This window comes from Pygocentrus nattereri, chromosome 11, assembly GCF_015220715.1.
Source record: "Pygocentrus nattereri isolate fPygNat1 chromosome 11, fPygNat1.pri, whole genome shotgun sequence".
In the NCBI taxonomy this organism is placed as follows: domain Eukaryota; kingdom Metazoa; phylum Chordata; class Actinopteri; order Characiformes; family Serrasalmidae; genus Pygocentrus; species Pygocentrus nattereri.
In genome coordinates, this window is record NC_051221.1 from 31948050 (window position 1) to 31960350 (window position 12301).

At 43.0% G+C, this 12301-nt stretch overlaps 1 protein-coding gene across 9 annotated transcripts in view; it reads left to right on the forward strand.

The window, feature by feature from the left end:
• Nucleotides 1-438: 438 nt before the first annotated feature.
• Nucleotides 439-12301, forward strand: part of LOC108429463 (neogenin) — a 128060-nt gene continuing 116197 nt past the window's right edge. For 4 of the 9 annotated variants that reach the window (XM_037542954.1, XM_017701205.2, XM_017701207.2 and 1 more), the window contains exon 1: nucleotides 439-1222. In XM_037542954.1, the coding sequence (XP_037398851.1) occupies nucleotides 1150-1222 (73 nt within the window). In that variant the 5' untranslated portion in view covers nucleotides 439-1149. The remainder of the gene's footprint in view (nucleotides 1223-12301) is intronic. The other 5 variants (XM_037542951.1, XM_037542953.1, XM_037542952.1 and 2 more) reach the window with 4 other exon arrangements.

Genomic DNA, 12301 nt, shown 5'->3' on the forward strand with positions numbered 1-12301 from the left:
ATCCTATTTGTTAACTGCACAAGGAGCTGGTAAATCAGATTTTGTTACAAATGCATGGATGTTAATTTATTTATTTATTTACTTTTCTGCTTGCTTCAGCAACAACATAAGATGTTATAAACTAGTTTTGAGTGTTTTCTGAGACTAAACTAATTTAGACTATAAACTAGTATTAACTGTTTGTTTTGTTCAAACTAGTTTTAACTTATTTGTCTTGTCTAAACTAGTTATAAACCGGTTGTTATGTCCAGACTAGTTTTAACTAGACATTATGTTTAAACTAGTTTTAACTGGTGGTTGTGTCTGGTAGTCATTCCTACATTTAACTGATTGTTGTGTCTAAGCTGGTTTTAAATGGTTGTTAGGGTTAGATCAAACTAGATCTGATTGTCATTCCTAAACTAGTTTTAACTAGTTTTTATGTATTGATTACTCCTAACTAACCGTTAAACTAGTTTTAACTAGTTTTTATGTATTGATTACTCCTAACTAACCGATCCTAATCAGTGTACTGGAATCAGAAACGCAGCGCTCCTGTTTGTTCCACTCCGTGTTTTTCTTCTCTCTCAGCGAATCCAGAATCCCACGCATCTGCTTTTCCAGCTCCTGGTTTTTCGCGGGTCAATACCTACTACAGCACGGCGCGCCGTCTCCCCGCACACACACACGCTCACACACAGACATACACACCCGGTCTCTCTCTGTAGTGTTTCAGTGCTCTTCAGTAGCTGAGTGAGTGAGTGAGTGAGTGAGTAAGCAAGCAAGCCAGCCAGCCAGCCAGCCCGCACCGCCTGCACTCGCTATTAAGGCGCCCTTACAGCCGCCGTGTAGCTCTGAGTAGTTCCGGCTCGTGTGCGGTTCTCCAGCGCCGATGGATTGACTTCATGCCTCCTCCTCCTCAAGCCCCTCCAGCCAAGTTGGAGAAAACAACTGGAGCCTTCTTCTTGCTCGGCGTCGCCGCACGCCGGAGAGCTCAATGTGTCTCCCGGGGGAGCCTCACACCTCTCCGGGTTTGTGCCGCTGCCAACATTTCGCTGTGAAATTCGTTCTCCGGGTCTGAGAGAGCTGAACTCTGAGCCGAGGAGGCGCGCGGTGGATAACTCGGACCGTTTTTCTCCGGCTTGTTTTGGACTTTTCCCTCCGAAAGGGATGGCGGAGCGGGGAGCGCGGTGGCTCCTGTTTTTCTCCACTCTCACCTCCAGCCTTGTGGCTGCAGATAAAGGTAAGTTTTACTCCCTCTCTCTTTCCTTCCCCCTTCGTCTCCCTCTTTTTTCCCTTTCTCTCAGTCGTTTTCCCCGGTGGGTGAGGGTATATTAAAGTACTTGATCACTTCCAGTCTTTCCCTCTAGTTGCCGTTTCCGCTCAGGAATGCTGCAGTGTTCCTGTCCGCACCTAATGCATCACGCCGGCCGGCTCATCTCAGCAGCGCAGTGCCATTCATGTTTTAGTAGCCAGTAATTGCGGTCGACATCTGCCATCTTAATGTGTTGGTCGGTTCAAGTCGTCAGCCAGAAGCCATTCGACATTCCTGTGATCAATAGAAGGAAAGCTACTGGCAAAGGAGAAGAGCGGAGCACCCGTGAGCACTGCTTTACAGAGCCTCCAGGTTTAGTGTGGTGTTCCTCTGGTTGATATGCTCTGTATGTGCTGTGAATAATCCCACTGATGACAGCTTTGCATATGCTGACTGAAAGGCTGCTGAGCACACATTAGAAATGGGAATCTCACATGTTGTGACTGACTAATGATGCTGGTCAGTGTTGAGCCACTGCATTGGTGTGGGTGAATAAACACAGGGGACAGGTAAGGGCTACTTCATGGCACTGATTAGGTTGTTGAGGAATTGATTTTCCATTAGATCCTGAACTCCTCAGGGGACATCTGTTAATACGAGCTTTTCGGTTTGTGGGAGATTTGACAGGTTGGCTTTGCTGAGTGACCGAGCTCCTTAAAAGCAAACTCTGGCTAAAGCAGATGTGAGAGAACCTGTGTGCTGGTTCAAAATGGGGTTTCGTGCACGGGTAAGAAATTAAGAATGAAAGCTTTAAGTTACTAACTGAAGATTTCCCTTCAGGAAATAAGATATATAAAAAAATCATTTCTGAACTTTCAAGCTTACAGGTGTGAATTTTAAGCCACCCGTCTCTAAGAAAGAAGTGTTGGATCAGTTGATGCTCAGTTTCTGTGGCCCCTCTTTGGAAGGTGCTTCGTATTTGTCCTGCTCTTTTATTATCTGAATGCTCATTTGTTTGAAGATTGAACGGATTCATTATACACGGCACTGGATGCCCTGGATAAGTAAGTCGGTTCTGACTTCCACTCAACAGTTCATACTAGTGGTCTGTTTCAAGGTGTATGGCAGTTATACATACATGCCTTGAAGAACCGCATGCTCATTAGAAATTTGGGAGGTGTGGGCTGCAATATCCATTTTATGTCTTTTACATTTATGACTGAGGCGTCATAAAAGTCTCAGTGTTCCGATTTGCAAACCTGAAGCGGCCTGTCACCTCTCATTTCTCTCAGAGAATGGCAGAATCTGGTCACTTTGTCATTAAAATGCCTTGGCTTAATTGCTTGTGGCACAGCAGGTAATGAGCAGAAATGGAGACATCTGTAGCTATCTCAGCCTTCGCGCTAGAGCTCGGTGTGGGGGTAGGGAGGCTCTGATCTTGAAAGCGAGCTTAATCCTCATCAGTGTCAGTAAAAATGATTGACTGGCATTTTACTGCAACCTTTTACCCCTCCTCTCGCTGTTAGCAGGATATCACTGCAGCGATCTTATTCGCTAAACCCAAGGGGAAATTAGTGTGTCCTTGCATGCATGGACATACACACACAGAGTCTGCTCCTCCTTTGCATTGTGCTGTGCTCTGGCCGCCTGCAGCTGGCCCGGAGCGCACACACAAACACACCCGACACATCCTATCTGTGAGCTCTTGTCTAAGTGTGAATGGCAACAGGCAGCAGGGTGTCTGCAGGCCTCTCTCAGCTGTTGCACTGCTCCATCTCCTGATCACACTGCTTTGTTAACTCTGCCCATGGAATGAAGCCATCTATCTCCCCCCAGCTGCCCCTCATCCTAGACTATATACTGAGACATGGATTAATCAGCCTGGCTAATTAAACCCCTGTGTAGAGATATAGACACAGACGGTGAAGAGTATTCATTAAAGCCCTCATTTGAGGCTTGGTTCAGTCATTCATTGAGTGCCAGTCATTCTGCTATGGGGAATGGAATAGGCATAATTTCTTGGCACATGCTCTGCTTCAGTGGAAAAGAATAGGGCCTGTAGTGGTCTTATAAGTGATCAGATTGGTTCTTGTTTGCAATCACTCACAAGCGTCTTCATTTTCGCCTATTATTTCAGTGTTTCTGAGCAGAAGCAAATGTTCTTAGAACACAGTGTCCAAAATTAGACCTAGGACCCTTTCTATGGTTTTGTCTTTGACCATAAAATGCATGTTTTGCACAACCCCATTTAGCTGGATGAATATTTTTGAACTTATGTTGACTAGGCATTGAATGGGCCAAGTTGTGTGGCGGTGCAACACACTGAAATGCTGTGGCTTGGGCTTCAGAAGCCATTGAGACTAGTAAATTTGTGAATTTGGGCAAGATGGAAAATTCCAGTCTGAGCTGGGTCTCCTGTTGCTGTTTGTAGTGGCAGGGTGTGTTTGCATCTGTGAATGCATCTTTGACTAGCCAGCTCCTAGGTGTGTGGCTTTGGCTGGTGGAAGGGTCATCAGCATCCAAAGGCCAGGGCCACTCCTGGTTTCTCCAAGCCTCCCTGGTGAATAGAAAGCCAAGCTGAATTATTAGTGCTTGTTCAACACCTCTGTTGACTTATTGAGTTTGTCTGCGAAGACCCAGGAAGAAGTAGAAGTGGGGTTAAAGGCTAGAACTTCACTTTAACTTTGTCAACACAGCTTTTGCTGACAGCAGCCTGACATACTAGTGTTCTCAGAATGAAAAGTGTGTATATAAGGGGTGCTGAGAGTAGTTATGTATGGGAATTGAAGCTGAAGGCCTTGACAGCCCTTTGTGAGAAATTGAATTGGCCAAACTCTGCTGCCTTTCAGTCAACATAGAGCTGCCTATAACTCGCAATGCAATTGTTTTCGACTTTTTAGTGTTGGGCACTGGCATGGTTGCGCGATTTTCATATATATGAATTCCCTGAGACTGCTCTTGAGGAAATCCAACAGCTAGCAAAGCAAATATACAGTGATGGACTGGCAAGTATTTTCGAGGAATCTGAAAGTGTTTCACATTCATTCTGTTAACATGACATTAATGTGCACTTACATCTTATCTGTTCCAAATACTAGTTTATGGGAAAGATGAGGAACTTGCACACCTCGTTCAGCAGCTGTCAGTGTTTTCTCTTAGGATTGTTTTCAAGCTTGGCATGAATAATTAAAATAAAACAGCTGTCTTTAACAGAGTGATTAATTGGTTGCATTTGGTTTAGCTGCACCTTCACCCACCTACAGACCTGCAGTCAGATTCCACTCCCCTCCTCTGCTGGATCTTTTCCACATCACAAAATATTTCCAACATGCTATGTAGAACAGTGCTCCCACTCACTCTGACTGATGTAAGGGTTACAATGAGGAAAGTGCAGATTTAGGTTTTAAAATTGTTGGGTTTGGTGCCCAAGAGTGCTAAAGCTGTTTTGGATGATGTTTGACTGGAGGATTTGCTCTTTAAGACAGTTCTAGCTCTGTGGGCCTGTGCCAGCAGCCCACGAGTGCAACGATTTTCAATCGTTTTCTTACCTGGAGACTTGTTAAACTTCAGTAATCTGTTTGCAGGCCGGACCACAACCTACATTAATGAATGACTTAATTGATGGCCAATTTTGTGCTTCATGGATCAGCATAATGAAACTCCACAAAATGAAATACTCACTTCTGGAATGTAATGTACTGAAAACTACCCCAATACTGCTAATACACAATGGTGTATTTTTAGAAAGTTAATGTTTCCATTATATTTATTATAAATATTTCTACTTGTAGTTTTTACATATATATTGTGTATTTATTTTCACGGTAAATGCCTGCTGATGTTCCAGCTTTCCAGTCTTTATTTTTGTCATAAAGTGCTAGTTTCACAGGGTAAGTCTAGACTATAAAATATTTTACTAGTGGATCATGATTTTGATATTTTTAGTTTGGTCTTGAACTAAAGCCTACAATGTGGCCGACAGTCAGGAAAGCATCCTGCCGCTTCAACTGGTCGCATGTGCATGTTAAGAAGGAGTTCCCTGAGAAATCCAATTGAAATGTAGTCTTGCTAAGTTGAAAGGTTAAACTTCTGAGGCCTCCCATTGAAAACAAATGAGAAATGTTGCAGACGAATATCCACCCACATAACATGAGTGTTGCATTTAAAAGCACCACTGCAGTAAGGCCCTTCAGTACTTTGCTGCTCCATACAGTCCACAGCAGCCATAAAAGACAGCCAGGCTTGGAGATGGCTTGTGAATGATAAACTGGCCTTTCCTTCTCATTAGTTTTATGGAGTTGCAGCTCTATCTCTTTAGGGCAAGCTCTGGCCTGAGCTAGCCCTCTGCTGGTTCATCCATTAATTCGCAGGAAAGCCAGGACCAGACGTCCTTAAAACCCACAGGGCAGAGATGCCGCAAAACTGGCTAGTTCCTGCATGGGGTCCTAGAGCGACTGTTCTTTGGTTTGCTTTGAACATCCAAGATCTACACCAGCACCAGTTTTCTTTAGAGACGTTCCAAGGTGTTTCCAAGGGAATGGACTGCAGGAGACTGACCTTTGAGTGAATGAATTGTGAAGTGTCAGGCAATTATGGCATCTTCTGATACTTATGATTGATTTTCTCCATCCTTCGACCTTCTCATCCCCCGAGCAAGCCAGGGTAGTTCATGGATTAAATTAGCAGTGAACCCTGTGTGAACTTTTCATAACTAGCCTATCCCTCAGCACAGATGCTGCCCCAAAAGACTGATATGAATTACATTTTTAGTAGTTCTTTTCCCCCCTTCTACATTGTCAGGAAGCCAATTAATTTCATCCCTAAGTAGCAGTGGATCATAAATATTTTTCCTGTTTAATGTGCGAGACTGAATCCAGCACTGCTGTTATTATAAGTTCTCTTCCATCACAATGAAATTGCTGTTGCTAATTAGACATGAGTTAAGGCGTGCAATTACTCACTGCCTGTGGTATGACAGCAGTACACATTCCTTAACTCTTCACACAGGACTCGTCTCTGGGGATGCAATTTAACCCCTTGCCTGAACAAAATGCTCCTTTCTTCCTTTGTGTTTGCACATGTATGATTGTTCACATGTAATATTCTGTATTGTATCCCCAGAGGTTGTTTGCCAGTTGTATGCTCTTTAACTCGCTTCTACATGCACGCACGCATATGCACACCAACAGTGTTGTCGCCCACTTTAATAACTCTGTCAGCGGGGACAGTGACAGAAGCTGACTGCAGCACAGATGACTTTGGCAGTGGACTAGTGATAATTAAAGAAGCGCTTTGCTTCTCTGCCCCACACCCCCAACGGCCTATGCATGCACACAAAATACCTTGGAGTGGGTGTTATTGGAACCATTTGAGCCATGACTTCTGGCAAGCCCAAACTAAGTGTGTGTGTGTGTGTGTGTGTGTGTGTGTGTGTGTGTGTGTGTGCGCTCTCCACAGAAAGCCAGGGTGAGGAGTACAAGTGCTCCCTCAGGGCAGTGTGAGCACAGTGAGCCCAGATCAGGGCAACTGGGCATTCTAGCTTATTCTATTCTAATTATTTTATTCGAATTAAATGAAGAACACTGCACATGGCCTTTATGGTCTTGGTGAAGTGCCCAAAGGTATCCCAACGTATGCATGTGTAAACCTCATGCTTCATATGCATAGTCTATAGTATGTTTTTCACATATGCATGTACTCATCTTGGAGAAGTGACTGGAAATGATTTCTAATTTCTAACAAGAAGGCATGTCACCATCATAAAATTTAACTGGCGATTAAAAGTACAATGAATGAATGTAATTATCTATCTTAACTACTAAACTAAAAGTCTAACATTTGCCAATACACAGATAACATCAGGTCACAGAATGTGAGTGCTATTTCAGGCTAGATTTGTTACAGGATTGGTCCAGATTGGACTTTTTCACTCTGATCCAGCATATACTGCTGATATCAGCCCAGTATTGATATCTGTCTATCACTATGGGACAGCTATCTTATTTTCTAGCTGTCAATACTTAGTAGCTTACAGCTGACTACAGAAATTGTTGTGATGAAAACATAGTAGTAAGATAGCTAACAACTGTGGAAAATGACTGCAGTCAGATTGTGTAATTGTGATTAGGTAATAATAGTGATAGGCTTATAGGGAGCAGGCCATAGTATTGTATTAATGGGACATTTGGTCTACACACCTCCATGTTTTGAGTCTCCTGGTCTCAGCCACAGTGGTTTGTATTTGGAACCATAATGGGTTATATTGATGAGCCTTCCGGAGGGGAAACTATTGTGTGTTATGCAGGAAGCAATTAGGAAGCGCTGGCTGTCAGCTTGAGCTTCCTGCGTAAATATGTGCCTGGATGGCCGTGTATGAATTTGTTGTAGAGATTGGGTGGGATGATAATAGAATGGCAGAGAAGCTTTGGCTGCACATTATAGACAGAATACCAGTGTTGTGATTGTGATTAGGGCTGAGTATCAAAGTTCAGTATTTTTTTTTTTTTTTTGATCAATTATTTATTTATTTCCATTATTTTACACCTATAAGCAATAACATACATTACAGTATAAAATCAAGAATGGGGGTGATTGTGTACACCTCCTGTGAACTCCCACCCCCCCCTCCCCAAGGCACCCTTCTCCAGTGGCCAGTTCAGTCAAAAACAATGTTACGAAGTTCAGTACTTTTATGGTACTGAGCGAATTGCTTCAGTGATGCCAAGTAAAATTCCATGTACTTTCTGCATGCATGTTATAAAAGCAGCACTTCTTGATTAGTCTGTAATCTGTTGCGGTCAGTAAACATACCAGCTTAAATACCCCAGGTGAAGTTGAATGTCCTGTATTCATCACATTTTATAACAGAAAAGTGACTGTTTTTTCAGTTAATTTAAAATAATGTCACTGATGTCTGAGAACAGCTATCATTATAGGGTCCATTACAAGGTACTTTCTATATTATCTAGAAGCCCTTTCTTCTCTTAAAACATGGTTTTACATGTTAAGATTACAGCTTGTCCAGCTCTCAGTGGGACCTCAGGGTTGTGATACATCATGTTCAGAAGCACCAGTAATCTCACTGGTTTTTCATTTACCACAGTGGCCTGTATCATCACCTTCACCCTGACTGTAAATTACACTGTCTAATGAAAAAGCTGTGCAGGTGATTTAATGACTTCCTATGTCTCCCCAGTGACCTGCAGCAAGTCCGGGTCTCCCTCTTTTGGCTGTTTGGGTCATGATTAATGACTAAATTGTTTGTATAGGACTATGCTAAGCTGTGCAGGATCATTGCCCATGTCCAATTTGGTTAGTTGTTTGGGGACTTTGGGGCTGGTTTTTGTCCTGTGGGACTTTGTTGGCCCACAGGGTCGGGGTGCAGTTTTAAGCAAGAGAGTGCCTCAGGCACTCATCTGTCGCCTATTGTTGTTGGATCAGCTTCTGCCTTCATTACGGCTGACTGGTGCTTCTGGGGAGCTTGACTGTTGAAGCAGGCGGCAACATAAGAGTCTAGGAAGTAGAGCTGAACTAGTGACAATCACGCATGCAGCCTCTGAAATGAGTTGGCAGTGAAAGGCTTCTGTTGTGTTATTGCATGTGTGTATTTCTAGTTATGTATGAATCATTTTACTCGTGTGCTGTGACTGATTAATCAAAGGTGTCCCCGCTGAGTTTACAGATAATGCATCCTGACAGATCAAAAAGTTGTACACTTTCCTTAAAGCCATACAATTATTTTAGAGCTCCTGAAAAATGTTTCTTTTTTATTATTTTTTTCTTTATTCTTCTTTTATGCCTAAGCCCTTCCTCACAAGCATATTTAGAAAGCATTTTTGTGCTGTGAAAGCTTAAAATCCACCAGGAACACTTGATGAAACCTATTGTCCGTTCCTACTCCCTCACATCCATTTGTGTGTTTTGGTCCATATGGAGGAACAAGATGGTTTATTTCCAGCTGCAGCTTAGCCTTGGAAACTGTGGCAGATGAAAGAGATGCCAGCTGATTAACAGAGATGTTTCTAACTTTACTCTACGAAGCCACAGAGCTGTGGACGATGTTTTTTAATCTGTTTTTCACCCTTGAGAGTTTGAACGCGGTGGTGCTTTTAAGCTGGCTGGCTGTCACGAATGCCTGCAGCGTGGAGATAAAAGTAACGGCAGCGTCTGTTGAAGAAGAGGAGGCTGGAGCAGTAATGGAAAGGGCAGTCACAGACAGGTGAGAAAGAGACGCAGAGTGTGAGGGAGAGCCTGGGGGATGAGAAAGAGAGGGAACATGAGAATAAAGCTACAGGGAGCTATTGTTTTGTTTGTGTTTTTTTTTTTTTTTTTCCCCCCAGTGCTTCCTTATTCCAGTGTCTGAGAAGAGAATATTCTACTGAGCGTTAGCTTCACCTACAGCTGTACTCTGACGTGAGTCATCTCTGCTCCATTCTGCAGAGGACTGGAAAACAAAGAGAGAGACTCTTGGAATGCTTTACAGCTTGCTGGAATGAGGCGCTCCTGTGCTGGAGGCCCACATTAGATCTCTGTCTTCGTACCCCTCGCCCCTTTCAATAATAGATGGTGGCTGCCCACCCCCTACCTCTTTTCACAAACCCCTCTCAAGGTAGTCTGTCCCCTCCCCCATTCACATACGCAGAGCAGGGCTCCCTGAGCACATGGCTTCTTTCTTAGATGACTTTAGTCGCTTCGACTCACTATAAGAAGTCTAGCCCTCAATTGTTTTCCAATCTGGCCACTTTTGACTGCTCTGAAGAAGAGCATCTGCTGGATGGATAGATATAAAATAAAAGTAACATTTGATTTGGCTCTGAGGGACAGTCTTTCACAGAACTGCTTGGTTTGTATGCAAGGCTAATGCTGTATGTTTATGGTTTACTGATATGAACAGATGAGATTTTGATAAATGAAACCCAGGTATCTGTAGATTCACAAGTCTGTGTGGATAAATAAAATTTGTTAGGGTCTGTTAAGTGGGAAAAGCCTGTTGGTCTTATACATTTATTGAATGTCATACTGCAAATAAAGTCTTGGTCAAATTCCATGGCAGACTGTGCAATTTCCCTTATAATGTAGGCCATATTATACAACAGAGATTTTTCTGTTGATAGACATACGAGGCAAGAAAATGCCCTCAGTGTTATCTTCTGCCAGAGAAAAACATGCATTAACCAGGGAAGAGGGAGAGTTTTCAGGGTGGTTGTCCATGGCTGGTGGAATGTCCATTCTCAAAAGTGAGCTTAAGGGAACTAGGCTCGTTCAAGGCAGGTTCGTTTCTAGGTGAGAGCTGAACGCTGGGTCATGCTAACATATAGAAGCTAAGATATTACTTGTTTGTATCCCATACATTGGAAGTGACAGTAGGGACTTGTTATGCACATGTATAGTTGTATATAATGTTATCTGTACTTATACTAATCAAAGGTTTAGATTAGATCAAAACTAGAGGGGCTACAATGCAATTAACAGTCTGTAGTGGTGTACCTGTATTGAATAAATATTCACCACTGACCCACTTCTGGCTCCTTAGGGACACACCCCTACTCTAGCAAACATTTAACCTGCTGAGGCTAATGAGGGTGGTCAGGTATATCAGCTCTCAGGGGAAGAAGGCCTTTAATGTTCTTCTAAGAGCAGCTTCCCTTATCCAAACTCGAATCTCAGCCATTATAAGACAAACCGCAAAGCTGGTCTGGGATCAGTGTAAAAGTGCTGCGCTGGAGCCTGTATGTATTGTTAACATAACTGTATGTATTATTAGACTTCCCGAAGGGTTAGCGTGTGCTTTGAGGTCTTGCGTGCTAATTACTGTTTTAAAAAGGCTCTGAATCAAAGAACAACAGGGTGGTAACATGCAGAGAGACCAGTGCTCAAAGCTTTTTAAACTTTTGTTTACTGAGTAAGAAGATGCAGTCTCAGTCTTAACATACTTTCTGGCCTGCTGTAACAGAATTTATATAATTATCAAAGCACGTTCTCTGTTAACCCAGATACACCCAGTATAACGGAGACTGTTTCTGTTGTAGGACACCGAGCCTTTCCAAAATAGATTGTTTTGCTGGTGTCAGTGGAGGCTGAGCTGTTGTGTTATTGCGCTCTTCTGACAGAGGAAGGCTAAGGGTGTTTATTCTGATGCTCCTGCCTGTGAGTTGTTTAGTGTCTTGTCACCTTATCTCTGACTGCCATTCCCTGCACCCTTATGCCTGAAAGCTGTGTGTGCGCGTGTGTGCCAGTGACATTTGAATATCATAAGCTATATTTTGATGTGGACAGGTATTCATAGCCTTTGACTTTGGTGCTAGATAGTGTAGTTTATGACTGTATTAGTCAGATGTTTGTCTTGTTGGTTATTGGGTCTTTCTCTACATGCAAGGTTTGAAAACAATGTACATTGAGTAATTGCTTTGTTTTGCTCTAAACTTTATGTAATGCCTTTCTTTTTGTTGTCGTATGCCCCGTAGCCTTTATATTTATGGCATTTGGCAGACACTCTTATCCAGAGCGACTTAGTTTGATCATTTTACACAGGTAGGCGAAGGTAGTGTTAGGAGTCTTGCCCAAGGATTCTTATTGGTATAGTGTAAGGTGCCTACCCAGGTGGGGGATTGAACTCTAGTCTACAGTGTAGAAGGCAGAGGTGTTACCCACTACACTACACCAACTACCATAGTAACGTGCCAGTTAGCTAAGTAAAGTGATGAAGTTGTATCAGCAGTCATGTAGGAGATCAGGCAGTTTGTATCCTAAAGCCCAGCAAACTGAAGGTTATGGTGTTGAAATGTTAATTGTTTAAAAGTATAAACGGTTTGTCTGTCATTATTTTGAGTTAAAAAGGGAAATGCATCAGGTTGCAATGATTTGTGGGTATGTTCTGCTGCTAAGTCGATACTTGTTTTCACTCAGTCCTTTCACGTTCTTCTGGGGGCTCATCCAACACCCTTCACTTGAGCTAAAGTTAAGTAGTGGAACGGCCCAGAAAATGACATTGGGTATTTCCCTGAAGGGAAAAGACGAGGCCAAGTGGACAAGGGCTTGTTAAAACCAGTATTGAAACAGGCAGTTGTT